This window comes from Apium graveolens, chromosome 8 (assembly GCF_009905375.1).
Source record: "Apium graveolens cultivar Ventura chromosome 8, ASM990537v1, whole genome shotgun sequence".
In the NCBI taxonomy this organism is placed as follows: domain Eukaryota; kingdom Viridiplantae; phylum Streptophyta; class Magnoliopsida; order Apiales; family Apiaceae; genus Apium; species Apium graveolens.
In genome coordinates this window covers 66538514-66555932 of record NC_133654.1, presented here as the reverse complement: position 1 = coordinate 66555932, position 17419 = coordinate 66538514, and the positions used below count along the sequence as shown (strand labels likewise).

The following is a 17419-nucleotide window of genomic DNA, read 5'->3' as shown; positions in this document are numbered from 1 at the left end:
AGTATCTCTAGCAATGAGACTCTTTTCGAAATGCAAGAAATGTTAAATCTCTCAGAAGCTGATGAACTTGAATTCCACAGACAACTCCAGAATCAAATAGAGGAAAATAACAGAAGACTTGGGCAGAAATCCAGACATTCAAGGAGATAGACTGATCTGCCCAGACTAGAGGAGCACCTTGAAAATTGATTGTGAGAACTATTTGTATACTTTGCTTTGTTCAACTTTCAGTAAAAATTGCAGCACTTATTAGTTTTATCTACTATTTTTGAAACTGTATCTTTAGGATGTTTTGTTATCATCAAGTTTTTCTTAATTTATGGCTACAATTTCAGTAGACATAAATTGGAGGAGATTGTTAGGAATATGTTGTGTACTTGATGATAAGTTAAACAAAACACCTTAGTAGATTTAACTTAGTGAATTTTGTAGCACCCGATGGATGATCAATTATAGTCCCGACGGATGATTCAATATAGTCCCGACGGATGACTAACTGATATTCATCGGGTGAGCAGCTTATGTAACCATAAATACTGTAGCACATTTCTGCAAACAATTTTGTAAAGATTCTGTAGTAGTTTATGAATCATGTAGACTGCTAGTAGATGTGCAGATAGGTTGATTAAATGTAAATGTAAGACATCTTGTAATTCTGTACAAATGAAATGGAGTCAAGTGATAAATGGCTACCCGACGGATAATCAACAAAGCTACCCGACGGATGATCAACAAGGCTACCCGACGGATAACAAGCATGTACCCGACGGATGATCAATAATATATGTTGACAGTGACAACACAGTCACATGCGTCGAGTGTTTGCAAAAGGAATGTGGCAGCCTGTTTAACAGGGTTTTTGAGTATAAAGAAGTATTACCATTTCCATGCTATTATGAAGATATTCAAAGATGCTGGAATAGAGTAGTGAAGCAGCATGGAGTTAGACTTGATAGGTTTTGTTTTATTATCTTATCTTATTACTATGTAAATTTGGTGATATATAAATCAAGCGTAGCAAGTTGAACAACTAACTAGACTAAGCAAATACATTCTCAGAGAAATATTTGTAAGCTGAATCTTGTAGCATTTCTCTATAAGTTTAGTTGTTCATATTTGTAAGCAGCTGTAAGCTATTCAAGTTTCACAGGGTTCTCACTCGATATATATATATATATGGGTCTTTACTCCATGGAGAATTATCTTATATGGAGAACCGTGGAGAACTATTGATTTTATTATAAAATCTCATCACAAATTGTAAAATTTTATTTTAAAAAATATATAATTCGATGTTAATCTATAATAATAATTATATTTGAATATAATAAAAAATTTAACAAATTAAAATTTTAAAAAATATTGGATTTTAAATTTGATTTTACAGTGGAATAATATTTAATAAGTGTGATTTTACTGTGATTCTACTGTAGAACCAAGTTAAGCTTTTTCATTAAATTTCAATGATTTTTTATATAAAATATTGTGTAACTTCGATTTTTAACTTGGTAATTAATATTTGTAACTATATATGATGAAAAATGAAATAAATTATATATTCTATAACTTTAAAATAGTGGTTCTCCACAATTCTTTATATAAGATGGTTCTTCATGGAGTCCTACCCTATATGTGTGTGATGGATACATTTAAATCCACCAGAAAGTATTAAACACCTGAGTTTTTATTATTTTGTGTTTGATTTACTTAACTCTTTATTCCGCACTTTACAAATCAAACAGTTAGATATAAATTGAGTGATAACCATTTTTCATAAATCTAAAAAGGAGTCAGAATTACGTTCAACCCTTGTAATTCTTATTATATTGTTAGGGAATAATATTATGAATACTCCAAAAATGCGAAAAATTACGAATACTCCAGAAATACATAATATATGATATCGGTAATGAATTCACGTAATATATAATTTCATAAAACTGCACTTTAACACGTAACAAAAATCCGAAAAATATTCTAATACTTACACAACCACCAATAACATATACCACATAAAGAAACATAGATAAACACGTATAATTTATTTAAAATATCATAACATAGTTGTAAAATTTCCGGATATTACGATAATTATGGTAAACTCATTAATAAAAAAATGAATTAAGCTCTTAGTTTTGATTAAATATTTTACTATTTTTTTTAAATGTGTTACCATAATATATTAAATTATTTTTTTTGCACAAATATAGCCTATTTTATAATTATTTGACTATAAAAATGTATGTATTTTATTCATTTAATTTACTACAATCATTATTCTGTATTATATTTAAATAAAATATCCTTTTTAATACCATCCTGACTGAATCTTTCTCAGTCTCACAAATTAGTTAAAATAAAATATCCAGTTAAACTTTTCACACAAGTAACATACAGTATCATAAATAATAATTCTATCTACAGTAATTTGTAACGTTTTTACCGGGTTATTTGGGAATCACAACTATTGCTATAATCCTATATAGTCAAGTAGTTAAGTTACACCCTAACTCTTATATCACAAGTTACAACAAACACCTATATATTCAATGTATTCACATTCTGTACATACATTCAGGTGTGTGTATACATGCAAGTAATATTGATCGCTAGGGCTTTACAAAAATGAGCGATAATGATGGTGGAGAAACTAGTGTTACAAGAGGAGATGAAAAAGTTGCATTCTATAAACTATTTGTATTTGCAGATAGATTAGATGTGTTGTTAATGATCACTGGGACGATTGGAGCTGTTGCTAATGGATTATCACAGCCTCTTATGTTGGTTATTACGAGCCAACTTATAAATACATTTGGAAAATCTGATGGTACTAATATTACTCATGAAATCTCTAAGGTATGTTCTTGGGTTTTCTTGATTTGTAACGTTGATTTCTTGATTCTTGCATGTAGAAATATCATGTTTTTGCATGTCGTCGATTACCCTTTTGTGTATTTATCATCTTGTTGTGTTTTGGGGACTTATCGGTTCGATTTTGAGTAGAGAGCAGCTGTTGAATTTTGATGATGTAATGTGTGTGTGTTTGTATCATCTTGTTGTTTGTAGAATTAAGGTATAGATTGATTGGTTCAATCATGAGTAGAGAAACATTGTTGATGTAAAAAAGAAGATGTCGAATCTTGATGATGTGAAAAGGGTATTTTGGTGCCTGATTTATGAGTGGAAAGAGTCTTGAGAGTTGATTTTATTGACATTAGAGAGGTGAAAGAAATAAGAAATTAAATAATTGAGATTTCTTTTGATACAGATCAGCTAGACACAAAAGTTGGTAAAATGTTATGAATATGCACTACTGGTATATTCGGAAACTATCTATATTTTCCTATTACTGAAGCTTTTAAGGAATTTGGTTCTTACTTAAAAAAGAGTGCTGTAGTAGGGGTAATGTGCGCATACATCCTAATTTATGGTGTGTATAGCATGTTGAGGTAATCCGATTTTGGTCCACAATTCAGAACTCCTTTTATCTATCCTATTTATTGAGCGAGCTGCCAGGGAGAATAACATAGATGCAGACCTTGTGTGTGTGTGTGTGCCAGAATTACTTGAATCAAGTAGATTTTTCTGATGGGTAAATCGTAGCTTATTTATTGGCCTTTGGTGAGGAATTAGTAACCAGTTTGGCAGTGAGAAGAAACTTAAAGATATTATACATGATCATATATGTTACTAAATACTAATTGAAGATGTGAAATTCAATGTATTTGTTTTTTTTACTATATATGGACCCTATTCAATTGTTTTACCAACTGATTACATTTTGTATGATAATCTTACTGATGTTTTCGAGTAGTATAATTATTAGAAGACAAGTAATTGGTTTAGATTTGAATTTATATTACCTATGATCAGTACCGTGCCTTTTCTCAGTAGCCTTAAATTAGGATGTAAATGAAAGACTCTCTCTTATTTCAAAAGAATTGTTTATAAAAATTCACATTTACTAAATTTTGCATGATATGTAAGTTATATCTAGGAAAAAATAAATATTGAATGGTTTCTTATATATTTACCCTGTCATAGAATTTACATAACTCTATATCTATGTTCAGGTATGTCTTCTGTATGTCTACTTGGCCATTGCTGCAGGCATTGCTTCAGTCCTACGTGGGTACAAATTTTCTTTTTTTTCCTTTCATTTGATAACTTCTAATTTTGAATTTATTACAGAGACAGTATTTAAGTGCTCTTTGTAAGTTTTTCAAAATATATATGATGGTACAAAGTGGAAGGTGTTTAGTTTTGAGCTTATATATCATAATTACAGAGGTTTCATGTTGGATGGTATCCGGGGAGCGACAGGCTACTCGTATACGAGGACTATACTTAAAAACAATACTGAGACAGGACATTGCATTCTTTGATACTGAAACAACAACTGGAGAGGTCATTGGGAGAATGTCCGGTGACACCATTCTCATCCAAGATGCCATGGGCGAAAAGGTAATGCACTGTCTCTCTGCAGGAGAACCATGGAAATCGAGGTTCTGTGTAATGAACAAAGGATTACAACTGTAATCATGGCATTATTTATTGGTTGAAATAGTATCCTAACTGTATCTTAGCTGACATGGTGGTGTATATGTGCATTTTAATTAGCAATTGCCATGCTATTCTATGGATAACAGGTTGGGAAATTCATTCAGCTTACATCAACATTTATTGGAGGCTTTGTGATAGCCTATATAAGAGGATGGCTCCTTGCACTAGTCCTAACTTCGTGCATTCCTGCTGTTCTCGTTGCTGGCGGATTTATGGGAATGGTAATGGCCAAAATGTCTAGTCGTAGTCAGGTTGCTTACGCTGAAGCTGGAAATGTAGTTGAACAAACCGTTGGAGCCATTCGAACTGTATGCCACCAATAATATAATCATTCGAATTTATTTAATTTGATTGCATCTATAGTGCCTATTTTCTATTGTTTACATACTAATAATCTTGTTGATTTCCTTATATATTTAGGTTGCTTCCTTTACTAGGGAGGTAGATGCAATTGATAAGTATGATAGCAAGATTCATATTGCCTATACCACTTCACAGCACAACGGGATAGCCTCAGGATTAGGAATTGGTGCAGTAATATGTAGTGTTCTCAGCACTTATGGACTAGCCATATGGTATGGGTCAAAACTTATCATAGAAAAAGGGTATGATGGTGGAAAGGTCATGAATGTTATCATGTCAATCATCACCGGTGGCATGTATGTACACATATCTATGATTTTGGTACATATATATAATCTTCCAAGTTGTACTTACTACATTCTTAATCTGGTCATGGTTAACATAAGATTGTTTCTTTCTTTTTTTGGACTAGTTCATTAAGCCAAACACTGCCAAGTTTAAGTGCATTTTCAGCAGGGCAGGCTGCAGCCTATAAAATGTTTGAGACAATCAATCGGAAACCAAATATTGATGCATATGATACTAGCGGGCTTGTATTGGATGATATTAAAGGAGCTATTGAGCTGAAAGATGTGTATTTTAAGTATCCAGCAAGGCCCGATGTGCAAATATTTTCTGGTTTCTCGTTAAACATTCCAAGTGGTGTAACTGCTGCGCTAGTTGGGCAAAGTGGTAGTGGGAAATCAACAGTCATTAGTCTTTTGGAAAGATTTTATGATCCGGACTCTGGTCAAATTCTTATTGACGGTGTTGATTTGAAGAAATTCCAGCTTAAATGGTTAAGAGGGAACATGGGGTTGGTGAGTCAAGAACCTATTCTGTTTGCAACTAGTATAAAATCAAATATTGCATATGGAAAGGAAAATGCTACTGAAGAGGAGATAAGGTTGGCTATTGAGCTTGCCAATGCTGCAATATTCATTGACAAGTTCCCTGAGGTATGCTCGCATGCTTTATTATTATTATCTTTTTCCTCTAAAAATTGTTAGTTTTAAATTTTACTCTGAATAGATTTTATTACAAGAAAAGTGTGTGTTTCTCTGTGTTGGGACATTATCAAAATAGACTTTTGAATCTTATTGCCTGACCAAATTAGTGCCAACGGGGCTAGGCCCCACAGTAGTTAAGCAAAGGCATCTCACTTGTAAGTCCGCAGCTCCTCGTCTCTGAAACTGCAAAATTTGGACCCCCTAAACCTAGAAACAAACCTAGGAAAGGCTGGTCATGGAGGAGCTAATCGAGGATCTCTGAAAATAAGAATATGATCTATAGACTTCATTAGGGACTATACGATATTACACTACATTGTTAGTTAACAGTCCATTATGACTTGTGGTACTAACATGACTTGTAAGTTAACAGTTATAAGTGCATATGACATCAAAACAGGGGCTGGACACAATGGTAGGTGAACATGGAACTCAGATGTCTGGTGGACAAAAGCAAAGAATTGCAATTGCAAGAGCTATTCTAAAGAATCCTAAAGTTATTCTTCTTGATGAAGCAACAAGTGCTCTGGATGCTGAATCAGAAAGTGTTGTGCAAAATGCACTCGAAAAAATCATGACAAACAGAACGACTGTTGTTGTTGCACATCGCCTCACAACCATCAGAAATGCAGATATTATAGCTGTTGTGCATGCTGGGCAAATAGTAGAGAAAGGTGACTTATTTCATTCGGTTTGAAATCACTAGTTTAAATTTTTAGATATATTCTCTAATGCACACCATCTGTTGTCTTTGTAAATAATTCTTGTTTATGTTCAAATAGGATTCTCATGTACAACATCTATTGTCTTTGTAAATAATTCTTGTTTTTGTTCAAATAGGAACTCATGATGAGTTAATTAAAGATCCAGAAGGTGCCTACACTCAGCTCGTCCGAATGCAAGGTGTGGGTACTAATCAGGGTGAAGAAAGGAGATATGTGGAAACAGAAGAGGATGATAAAAACATTAGCAGCTCTTCAAGCCAAGTAATTTCCACAATAAGATCCTTAAGCAGAGGGTCCAGTCGATCTTCATATCAAGTTTATGTTCCAGGTTTCAACCATAGAAATGAATCTATCGGAAGAGATGATGAGAATAACAATTCTAGAAGAGAAATTGACAAACAGAAAAAGGAAATTTTTATATGGCTGCGGTTGGCCTATCTAAACAAGCCGGAGCTTTCAGTTTTAATCCTTGGCACAGTTGCAGCATGTATTAATGGTGTGATCTTCCCTTTGTTCGGTTTATTAATTTCAAAGGCGATCAAGATCTTTTTTGAACCTCCTTCTAAGTTACGAAGCGATTCCAGATTTTGGGCACTCATGTATGTTGGTCTTGGTTGTGTTACCATTGTAGTCATACCAGTGCAGAATTATTTCTTTGGAGTAGCAGGTGGAAAATTAATTCAACGAATTCGCTCATTGTCATTTCAGAAGATTGTGCACCAGGAAATCAGTTGGTTTGACAACCCTGCAAACTCTAGGTACATATATCTTTTCTCAACCGAGCACACATCTTTTTATTATCTAGAACTATCAAAAATATGTGTTTTGCACAGAAGCAATTCTACCTCTTGGAAATACTTAAACACATTCCTGCAGATGAGTTATTACTTAATAAACAAAACAACTTTCTCAGATATAAAATTGTTCTTGAATGCAGCGGAGCAATTGGTGCAAGATTATCTACTGATGCTACAACTGTCCGGACTCTTGTTGGTGACGCATTAGCGTTGGTTGTCCAAAACATGGCAACAATAGTAGCTGGAGTTGTTATAGCATTCACTGCCAATTGGATACTTGCCCTGGTAATCCTGGCGGTACTTCCCTTGATGCTTGTGCAAGGACTACTTCAGACAAAGTTTAATAAAGGGTTTAGTGCTGATGCCAAGGTCTGTACATGTCTTCCTAACTTGTTCACTGACGTGGCTTACGTGGTGGTGTATATCCTAACATGTTTATTATATTAGGAAGCGAAATCTTAAAAAGAAGAACTAGAAGACATGAAAATCAAGTATTTATTGATTTTATTTGGTGCAGGTTATGTATGAACAAGCCAGTCAAGTTGCGAACGATGCTGTTGGCAGCATAAGAACTGTTGCATCATTTTGTGCTGAAGATAAAGTGATGGATATGTACCAAAAGAAATGTGAAGGTCCAATGAAATCAGGAATTAGGCTTGGAATTGTGAGCGGTGTTAGTCTTGGCGTGGGTTCTGCAGCTCTCTTCTTGGTTAACGCTTTTATTTTCTACATTGGATCAGTCCTGGAAAAGCATGGGAAAGCTACTTTTGCTGAAATTTTCAGAGTAAAACATCAATACTGTTTTATAACCTCAGTTGTGACTTGCGTTTAAGAAATAGTTATTTCTCGTTTTTTCTTAAGTAGCTTCTGCAAAATAGTTTTCACGTTTTGTATTTATCATGTTTTTTCTATTAAGAGTTATTCCCATTTTACTTTCTATCAACAAAATTTGCATGATTGCAGGTTTTCTTTGCCCTTACAATGACTGCAATTGGAGTAAGTCAGACCATTGGTATGGCACCAGATATTGATAAGGTCAAGAACTCGGCTGCTTCTATTTTTGAAATTCTTGATAGTAAACCCAAAATAGATTCCAGCAATGATGAAGGCTCAACAATAGATACTCTAAAAGGCGATGTTGAATTGCAGAATGTCAGCTTCAAGTACCCGACAAGACCCAATATTCCAATTTTCGTAGATTTGTGCTTAAGTATACCCTCTGGAAAGGTAAACTTTCAGCAGCATGAAATTCTCATACATTTAAGACTTATAAATATATTTGTTTTTGCTTATTTTTTCCAATTCACACAAGGTCAAGGATCTCTGAATTAATTTCTTACAGACTGTAGCACTTGTTGGCGAGAGTGGAAGCGGAAAATCTACAGTAATTAGTCTGATTGAAAGGTTCTATGATCCTGATGGCGGTCATATCTATCTGGATGGTGTGGAACTTCAGAAGTTGAAGCTAAACTGGCTAAGGCAACAAATAGGATTAGTTGGTCAGGAGCCCGTACTGTTCAATGAAACCATCCGTGACAACATTGCCTATGGCAAGAACGGGGAAGCTAGCGAGGAAGAGGTTATTGCAGCAACAAGATTCTCAAATGCACATGACTTCATATCAGCATTACCTCAAGGGTATAACACGAATGTTGGTGAGAGAGGGGTGCAATTATCTGGTGGTCAGAAGCAACGAATAGCGATTGCAAGGGCTATCATAAAGGACCCGAAAATCCTACTGCTCGATGAAGCTACAAGCGCGCTTGACACAGAATCTGAGAGAATAGTTCAAGATGCATTGGACAGAGTTATGGAAAACAGAACGACTGTCGTGGTGGCACATCGATTAGGGACCATTAAAGGGGCGGATATAATAGCAGTCGTGAAGAACGGTGTCATTGCTGAGAAAGGAAATCATAATTCTCTTGTGAGCGTTCCTAATGGAGTCTATGCTTCCCTTGTTTCACTTCACATGGCCTCAACATAAATGTACTAGTTCAAATGTCATTTTTTTATGAGCTAATAGTGAGGCATTTACAGTAGTAGTCCTGCGGCCAATGACACATGTCCTTGTAAAATTTTGTATCATGCAACTTTTTAGTGACTGGTTCTGATCCGCAAACGTTTCTGCTGTGGAGAATCTCGATTGTGTTTTTCAAAAAAAATTATATTACACAAATAATATATCACTTCCAAAACTTATTTGGATGCACCATTGTTTTAGCATGTTCAACTATTTTCTGGACTTGCACAGACAGGACAGCAGCATATATCATTGAGTTTTGCCCAACTTATCTCACATTAATGTATATATCGTGCAGTGTGCATGTTACCAAATTTTAATCTTGACCACTGCAATAAGATATTCTGAGGATTTTTTTATTGAATGTTCTGCGGTTCGGAGATTGCAAATTTGGATCACTGAACAATAGTGATCCAAATTGGACTGTTCACTGATCCAAATTTGGTTTAACATAAAATAATGATTTTGTTATTTGTAGTTTATGAGATTTTAAATTGATACTTGATTATTTAATTATATAATTAATAATAGAATATAATTAATAGTTAACAAAATTTATTTTTAAAATTAAAATTAAAATATTGAGAAAACATAATTTCATTAAAATTTAAAAATAAAAAATAAAGAGGCACATATTGCATTTAGAGATGTATTAATTGAGCATTTGTGGGAAGAATATACTACTTCGGAAAATTAGTGTGTATCAATGATATTTTGTATGTTAATTATTGCAATAAATGTGTTTTTCGTGAATTAAGTGCACAATTTTAATATTTTTCACTGTATTAATTTTTTTTGATTTAATTAATTTATGAAATGTTATATAAATTGTTAATAATGATTAAATGATAAATTTAAGATAAAATTGTTTAATATGATATTTATATATTATTATATATAAAAGATAATTTAAATCAAATATTTAGATCACACCGTTGGAGTTGGTCATAAATTTGGATCATATTTGGATCAGTTGGTCATCCAAATTTAAATTTTTGAATCACAAACTCTCGGAGATGACATCAGTAACAAATTTCTCAGATGCACATGACTTCGTATCAGGATTACTCAAACTAATATTTTCTTATTATGCGTAATTTTTTTAAAAAAAAACTTATATTGTGGGACAGATAACAAGAGCTAGAGAGCGGAGACGGAGAGAGATTGCTGCATGTATTATAACTTCGTCAGCGACAACTTTCTCAGATGCACATAGTTCATATCAGCATTATCTTAAATTAATGCTTTTTTAAAATACGTAATTTTATAAAAACAAAAAAACTTGTACTTGTGAAACGGAAGGAATAAGATTTTTTTTACCGTGTACTCATGTTCATATATTAACCACTAAAAATTATAAATTTATTTTATTTAATTTTAATTGATGTATGCGGCAGATTTATCATAATTAAAATGTAGGAGACAATAAAATGAGATAAAACTGATTAAATTTAGTAAAACCGATATTATAATAGACTAAACTTACTATTATAAAATAATATGAAAATATTATATTATTAAAAAAGTCATAATATATACACATATCAAAAGTAGGTGCATCTCACGGTTATAAATTAATACGCTTAATATAATTTAACATAATTCCAATTGTAGCATTATCAAATAATAAGATATTTATTATTATGACATTATTACCGAAAATAAAATGCTTCTCACAAAGTCGAAAAAATTTGTTGGAGGAGGAGACTTGACTTGAAGTAACAGAGTTGGAACTCGAACATCAGTACTTATACAAACATTATTCAGGCAACAATATAGTTTATAGTCTAACAGTGTCAAGATAACTTTTGCCACCAAGCTCCCGAGCATATACTCCCTTGTAGTAATTCGCAGTTGTAGTTGTAAGAAATTGTGGTGGAGTTCCATCTGCGAGAAGGCTCGGTGCAGGCCCGAATTCTCGTTCCATCAAAGGGCTTAGGAAGGTAGCAATCGAGATCCTTTCTTCCACTGAGTTACAGATTGCTCTGTGCTCGATGCTACGGTAGTTTCCATTAGTTATAATCTACAAAATAAACCAAATTAGTAATGCATTCATGTCAATCACTCTACAAAACGTACTCCATGCTTAAGCACACCCCATTTTTAAGGGTTTAACTTGGGGACCGTTATTTATACCTCTAAAATATCTCCAATATTAACGACAAAAGCATAAGGCGACGGTTTTACTGCAATCCAGGTGCCATCCTTTCTAACTTGAAGGCCTTCGGTTTTAGAAAGTTGAAGTAGGATTGTTAGGCCAACAGCATCAGAATGTGGTGCAAGACCGATAACCTTATCTGGTTGGGGACATGGAGGATAGTAATTTGTTCGCATTGATTGAGAGCAATCTTCAAACAAGTCTGTCATTTCCTGAGGATCCATTTTTAAACATTTTGCCATTGAGTTAACAAGCTTCATTGCAATGCTTTTTAGTTCTGCCGAGTAAGCCTCGAGGGCCATTCTGCACATTTTTCAGGAATACTAAATCAATCCTAGTTCATACAATTCTCCAAAACTACCAAACAAACAAAACACAAAGATCCAATAAAATTTAAATAAAAACTTTCTTTCAGATATGTACTTTCTTGTCACAGTTAAGATTTATGTTCTCCATAACCAATATGCCGAGGATCAAATTCAACAAATGAGTAGTGAAAATGAATATCTAAATTTGCATAGTTAAAGAGATTGACTGACCTGTATTGGGTGGGAAGTTTGTTAAACAAGTGAGACTTTCTGCTACGAACTGGAAGGGTGCACACATAAAATATATCAGCCCAGTCAAGTTTCTGCTCCTCGGAGACCACGAAAGCTTGTCCATATCCCTCCAGATCTCCTGCTGCTTGTGGAAACTTTTTCTTCTCTTCTAGTGGCATTTTAAAGAACTCTTGTGTGGTTTTGATTACTTTATCAAGTAATTCAGTGCTCACCCCATGGTTAGTCAGCTGAAACAGATTTATCATGCTCTACCATATTATCATCAGATATAATACTACATTTTATAAACAGTGGCGGAACCTAGACTGAAGCCCCGACTTGTTTAACTTAAACAATCCACTAAGAAATAAGTAACAGAGTAAATGGTTATCAAAATTTAAAAAAAAAAAAAAAAGAAATTGTACCTGGAAGAAACCCCATTCTCTACACGCATAGTCAAATTTAAGTATGTTCTCTTCATCTCCGGAAACTAAGCCATCAAGATCAACTACTGGGATTTGAAGATGAATTTTTGTATCCGATGCGATGGGATCCTGATCGGTACGTACATATCGGGATGGAACGGCCTTAAGCTGCTCTTGCTTAACCAGTTCTTGAACAGAAGGTACCGGGAGTGAACCACCTAATAAAACTGCTTCTGTTCCTTCCATTCTTACTTACCAAATTTTATATTTCTGTCTTGATCTCGCAGATAAAATGCATCTTGCTCCGCTAGCTATATATATATGCACATACGGTCTTCCTGTATTTATTTGTTTGTTGAATTTCAGATTTTAAAGAATTGATAATAATAATTTATTATTTTTTAGAAAAATTTATTTCTTTTAATTATTCGTAAATTTTGACGGAATTTATAGAAAAATCTTAAAAATTCTTGCTGATTTTATAAAATGTTTCAGAAATCCTTCAAAATCTCATGTGTTTTAAAGAAATTTTAAAAAATTAAGAATGAACTAACAAATCCATTAAAATCCATCACTTTTTCAAAAAAAATCCATGAACTTTTCAATACCATCAGATTTTGATAGATTTTCAAAAATCTAAATTAAATACCGCCATATTTCAATATACTTTTTAAAATCTAAACTAAATACACTTTGATTTTAAAAGATTTTTTCTAATCTCTACCAAATATCATCAGATTTTAATGATATTTTAAAATCCAAATATAATAACTCTTGATTTCAATAATCCAAATTTTTTTTTAAAATCTAGATAGAAATATACCTCTAAATTGGGTAAATCTGACAGGTTAGCCGTAGCATGCGGTAGTCAACATTTTTTAAGACGAGTGCAGTTTTGGCTTCATCCTAATTATTTGAAGCGCTGACATTAGTGATAAGTGCATAACGAGCTTTGAGCACATCTTCATTGACTTGACTTGATTGTTATGTATTCTTTTCCCCCCATACAATTTGAATACATTATACATAGGTAGTCGATGAATATATTTATTCGTAAAATAGGTATAATAGCTTCTCATAATTCAATCTTGTTGAGCAACAGACTTGACCTATTGAACTTCAACATTCATTGAACATTAACATGATTTATAGTCCAACTGTGTCCAGATAACTCTTCCCACCAAGCTCCCGAGCATATACTCGCCCTGCAGTAATTTGCAGTCGTAGTTCTTAAAAATTGTGCTCAATACTAGGCTAGTTTCCATTAGTTATAATCTACAAATTTAACCAGATAAATCAGTATTCATCGATTCAAGTACGTGACATCTGATTAATAGAGTGGCAACTGATTAGTACCCCCGAAATGTATTATCACATACAAAAGACTTTGTTTCGTTCAAATTTCAATCTCAATATTACATAATCAAGATATAAAAGGTGGTAGTTTGCAGGAGAAAAGATGATTAATATGGAAGTGAGTTAATCTTCAGAGAACCTCCTCTGTTATGGGACGGGATGCTCAAAATGAGGAAGATATGCAGCACCATCAAGCCCTCTGGACATATAATACTTTATGTATTCCAGGGTGCTGATTTCCTTGTATTTTGCTTGATTATCAACGGACACAAGTTCCTTTATTGGTCCATAAGGCTTTGTCAGTTCATCGTTGCTAGGGTAGAAGAAACTCGCGATTGATACCCTTGGACCTTCATGGTTTGCCACTACTCTGTGACGAACACTCTTGAATTTATCGTTTGTTATCAGCTGCAAACATATAACTTCTTCTCAGTAATTAACCATGTATAAACTCGAAATTACACAAGTTTTATGAATATTTAGTACTCTACCTGCAATAAGTCGCCTACGTTTACTAGTAGTGATTCTTTCATAGGAGGCACATCCATCCATTTGTTCTCGTGTAAGATTTGGAGAGCCCCGATGTTATCTTGGAGGAGAATGGTTAGAAAATTTGGATCAGAGTGTTTGGAGGTGCCTAAGGTCAATTCAGGCTGTGGACATGGAGGATAGTAATGACAACCTATTTTCTGAGTTTCCAAACATCTTAAGTATGAAAGGTGGTCACTGCTAAGCCCTAGAGCCTCTGATAGCAATTCTGATAGTACTTTCTTCAGCTTAAATAAGTATTCCACATATTCACCCATTGCTTTGCTGTAAGAATCACAACATAGATAGCTGTAAATTAATGTTCAAGATAAAATGCCTGCATTTCAATATATAGAAAACTGGAACAGGACATACGTTATATGGCACAAATGGTAGATGAAGAAGTGAAAAAAAACATTGGAAGATCTATTTTTATATTAGGCTCGATTAGTTGAACACTATGTGGTGCACGACTAGCTGAGTGTGCGTGCGAGCAGCAGCTAACAGTTGAAGGTGTTATTAAAATTAACAACATCTTCTTGACTGATAATATAGATTTTATGAAAAAATAGGCATACTATGTTAGATAACTCAATAGATTTCAGGAAAATGTTAGTGGGAAACATTGATGTACTTCCTGCACTTGCAGTCAGCCTCTTTTACAGATAAACACTTTTGCATTTTCTACAACAGACTCATTTGGCCAGCAAACTTTTAACGACCTAAGTACGCTTAGTAGCATTCCAGAGGATATTATGATTCTTGGTTAATACTCATTGCATTTATACAAGTTATTTATATTTATCGTTCATTGTGATAGGCATAAAGTTACACTTTTATGATTTTAAGTTCAATCTATGCAGGAGACATGCCACTGTATCTGGAAACAGGCCAGTGTCCCCCTGCTATCCTTTCAAACAACAATGTAAGCTAATTGCAAGTTGCAACCCATCCAATGATCTTTGTTAGAGCACAGTTGTCATAGACAGCTGATAGTAACGAGATTTTACCACAAACCACAAAATAATAGAGGTAAAGCCAAAACATTGTTAATTATAAAATGTAGTGTACATTCTTATAACATACTTATTATAACATAATTCTTTTTGTCTAACTGTCTCAAATCCAAATCTTTGGAACCAGATACGCGTACAAAGTTAAATACGCAGGACTCAGAATATAATTGGTAACTTGAGAGTGCTTATCTAGTTCTGTATAATGGAGACATAATGTGCTCAATAGTTGAGGACTAATACAATAAGAGTCTGTTTTCTACCTTTCATTTGTTGCATCAATATAGGCTCAAGAATTCACTAGATAAGGAAGTGAAGGAACTTAATGATCAGTACCGGTAAACAGAGCAAACATATAAGACTTAAAAGTTGAGAAATCAAACATACCTCAAAATTGAAGGCACTCCATCACAGTTAACTATGCCATTATCAAAATCACAATTAACAGTATCCCTCCACTGTCCAATCTTAGTAACAAAAAGATCTAGAGTGCTGTAATACTTGACTTTGCGTTTAAGATCGCGAGTATAAAACTCCATTTTCAACTCCTTTGGCTGTTCATGAAATTGCCTGCCGCGTTCCAGAACACCATCTGTGACAGCGTCTGGTATTCCATGCTTAGTAATCCGAAAAAATCCCCAGTTCTCGCATGCTTCACGAATTTCAGCCACAATCTCAGCTCGTCGGTTCGCATCTTCAAACCCCTCCAGGCTAACCACTGGCAAGTCTAGCTGAACATCTGTCTTTGGCAACTTGTCTTGTGGATGAATAAAGAAGTTTGGAATTTTCGAAACACCAGAATCAACAAGCCATTTAACTCCAGCTTTAGTGTCGTCAAACTCCTTAATTTCTTTAAGTGCATCATAATCAGAGGTCTGCTTATTTGTAATCTCCATGGCAAATGACAAACTCAGCTTAACCAAAATAACTGTATAACTAATCTGATAATCCGAACAATGAACTTGTTCTATTTGGAGATACTTCCTCTGATTCTGCCTTATATTTTCTTTTCGCATAATATCACATGTGTTTATAAAATATATTTATTAAATAAAAATGTTGACAACTGGAGCTTCACGGAAACTTCATCCAAGAATAAAATACACTTCCTCTTTAATGCTTTGACTCATGCGAATATTTATCATGTTTGCGTAGGTGTTTCACTAATTTCAGAGGAAAAAACAAAGTGTTACTATATGAAAGTGATAATTTTACAAATTATTATTAAATCTTATTTAAAAGAATTTGAAAAATAATTTATGGAAAACTCTTTCACCTCAAAATAATAAAAAAAAAATCAAAACATACTACCAATTAGGATTATATCAATTATCATATTTCTGATATCATTAGTATGTAAGGTTGAAGGTGATATATTGAGTGAGCTTTAGTTGTATTAGATATATATGTGATATTTTGAACTTTTCTTCTGCACTATGCTAAAAATAAAACGTGCTCATTTGATATAGTCTACTGGAGCAGGTGGATGAGATGATGTTAGTTCACGGTGGTAGACAAACTGAATTGATCTCATTCAGACTCCATATAATAAAATAGTAATAGTTCTATTGTCATGCAATGTACGGTATATTTCATATAATATTTATATAAAAATAATTTCTCATTTTTTTAAATCTTTTATCTTCTTTCACAAAATGTCAATGTTAATGTTATATGATGATCAACTCATACTCGTTTTTATTCAACATTAATATTAAATTGGTCAATTAAAGTATCGAACCTTTGTCTCTTTGCTTAATAATACAATTTAGAGTTTATGAAATCATAATTCTATCCCCGACTATCGTACTATATTAACTCTTTTACACTAACTATATATAGGATCTAATTGATCTCGAGTTTAACCAAACAAAGTATGTTAAACACATTATCGAGCTCGAGTTTAACCAAACAAAGTATGTTAAACACATTATCGAGTT

The 17419-nt window shown here is 33.5% G+C and overlaps 2 protein-coding genes across 2 annotated transcripts; one reads left to right on the top strand and one right to left on the bottom strand.

The window, feature by feature from the left end:
• Positions 1-2597: 2597 nt before the first annotated feature.
• LOC141677949 (ABC transporter B family member 9-like) lies at positions 2598-9633 on the top strand. The gene is made up of 12 exons (XM_074484103.1): positions 2598-2856; positions 4074-4128; positions 4289-4464; positions 4650-4871; positions 4984-5222; positions 5339-5864; positions 6316-6589; positions 6756-7398; positions 7578-7806; positions 7955-8221; positions 8401-8664; positions 8780-9633. Exons 1-12 carry the CDS (start codon positions 2626-2628, stop codon positions 9422-9424), a joined length of 3771 nt encoding a protein of 1256 aa, XP_074340204.1. The 5' UTR covers positions 2598-2625; the 3' UTR covers positions 9425-9633.
• A 1535-nt stretch (positions 9634-11168) lies between these two features.
• Positions 11169-16566, bottom strand: LOC141679660 (uncharacterized). The gene is made up of 7 exons (XM_074486101.1): positions 15867-16566; positions 14430-14751; positions 14088-14346; positions 12583-12833; positions 12158-12405; positions 11597-11921; positions 11169-11483 (listed from the first exon to the last, which is right to left on the bottom strand). Exons 1-7 carry the CDS (start codon positions 16493-16495, stop codon positions 11241-11243), a joined length of 2277 nt encoding a protein of 758 aa, XP_074342202.1. The 5' UTR covers positions 16496-16566; the 3' UTR covers positions 11169-11240.
• Between the last annotated feature and the right edge of the window lie 853 nt (positions 16567-17419).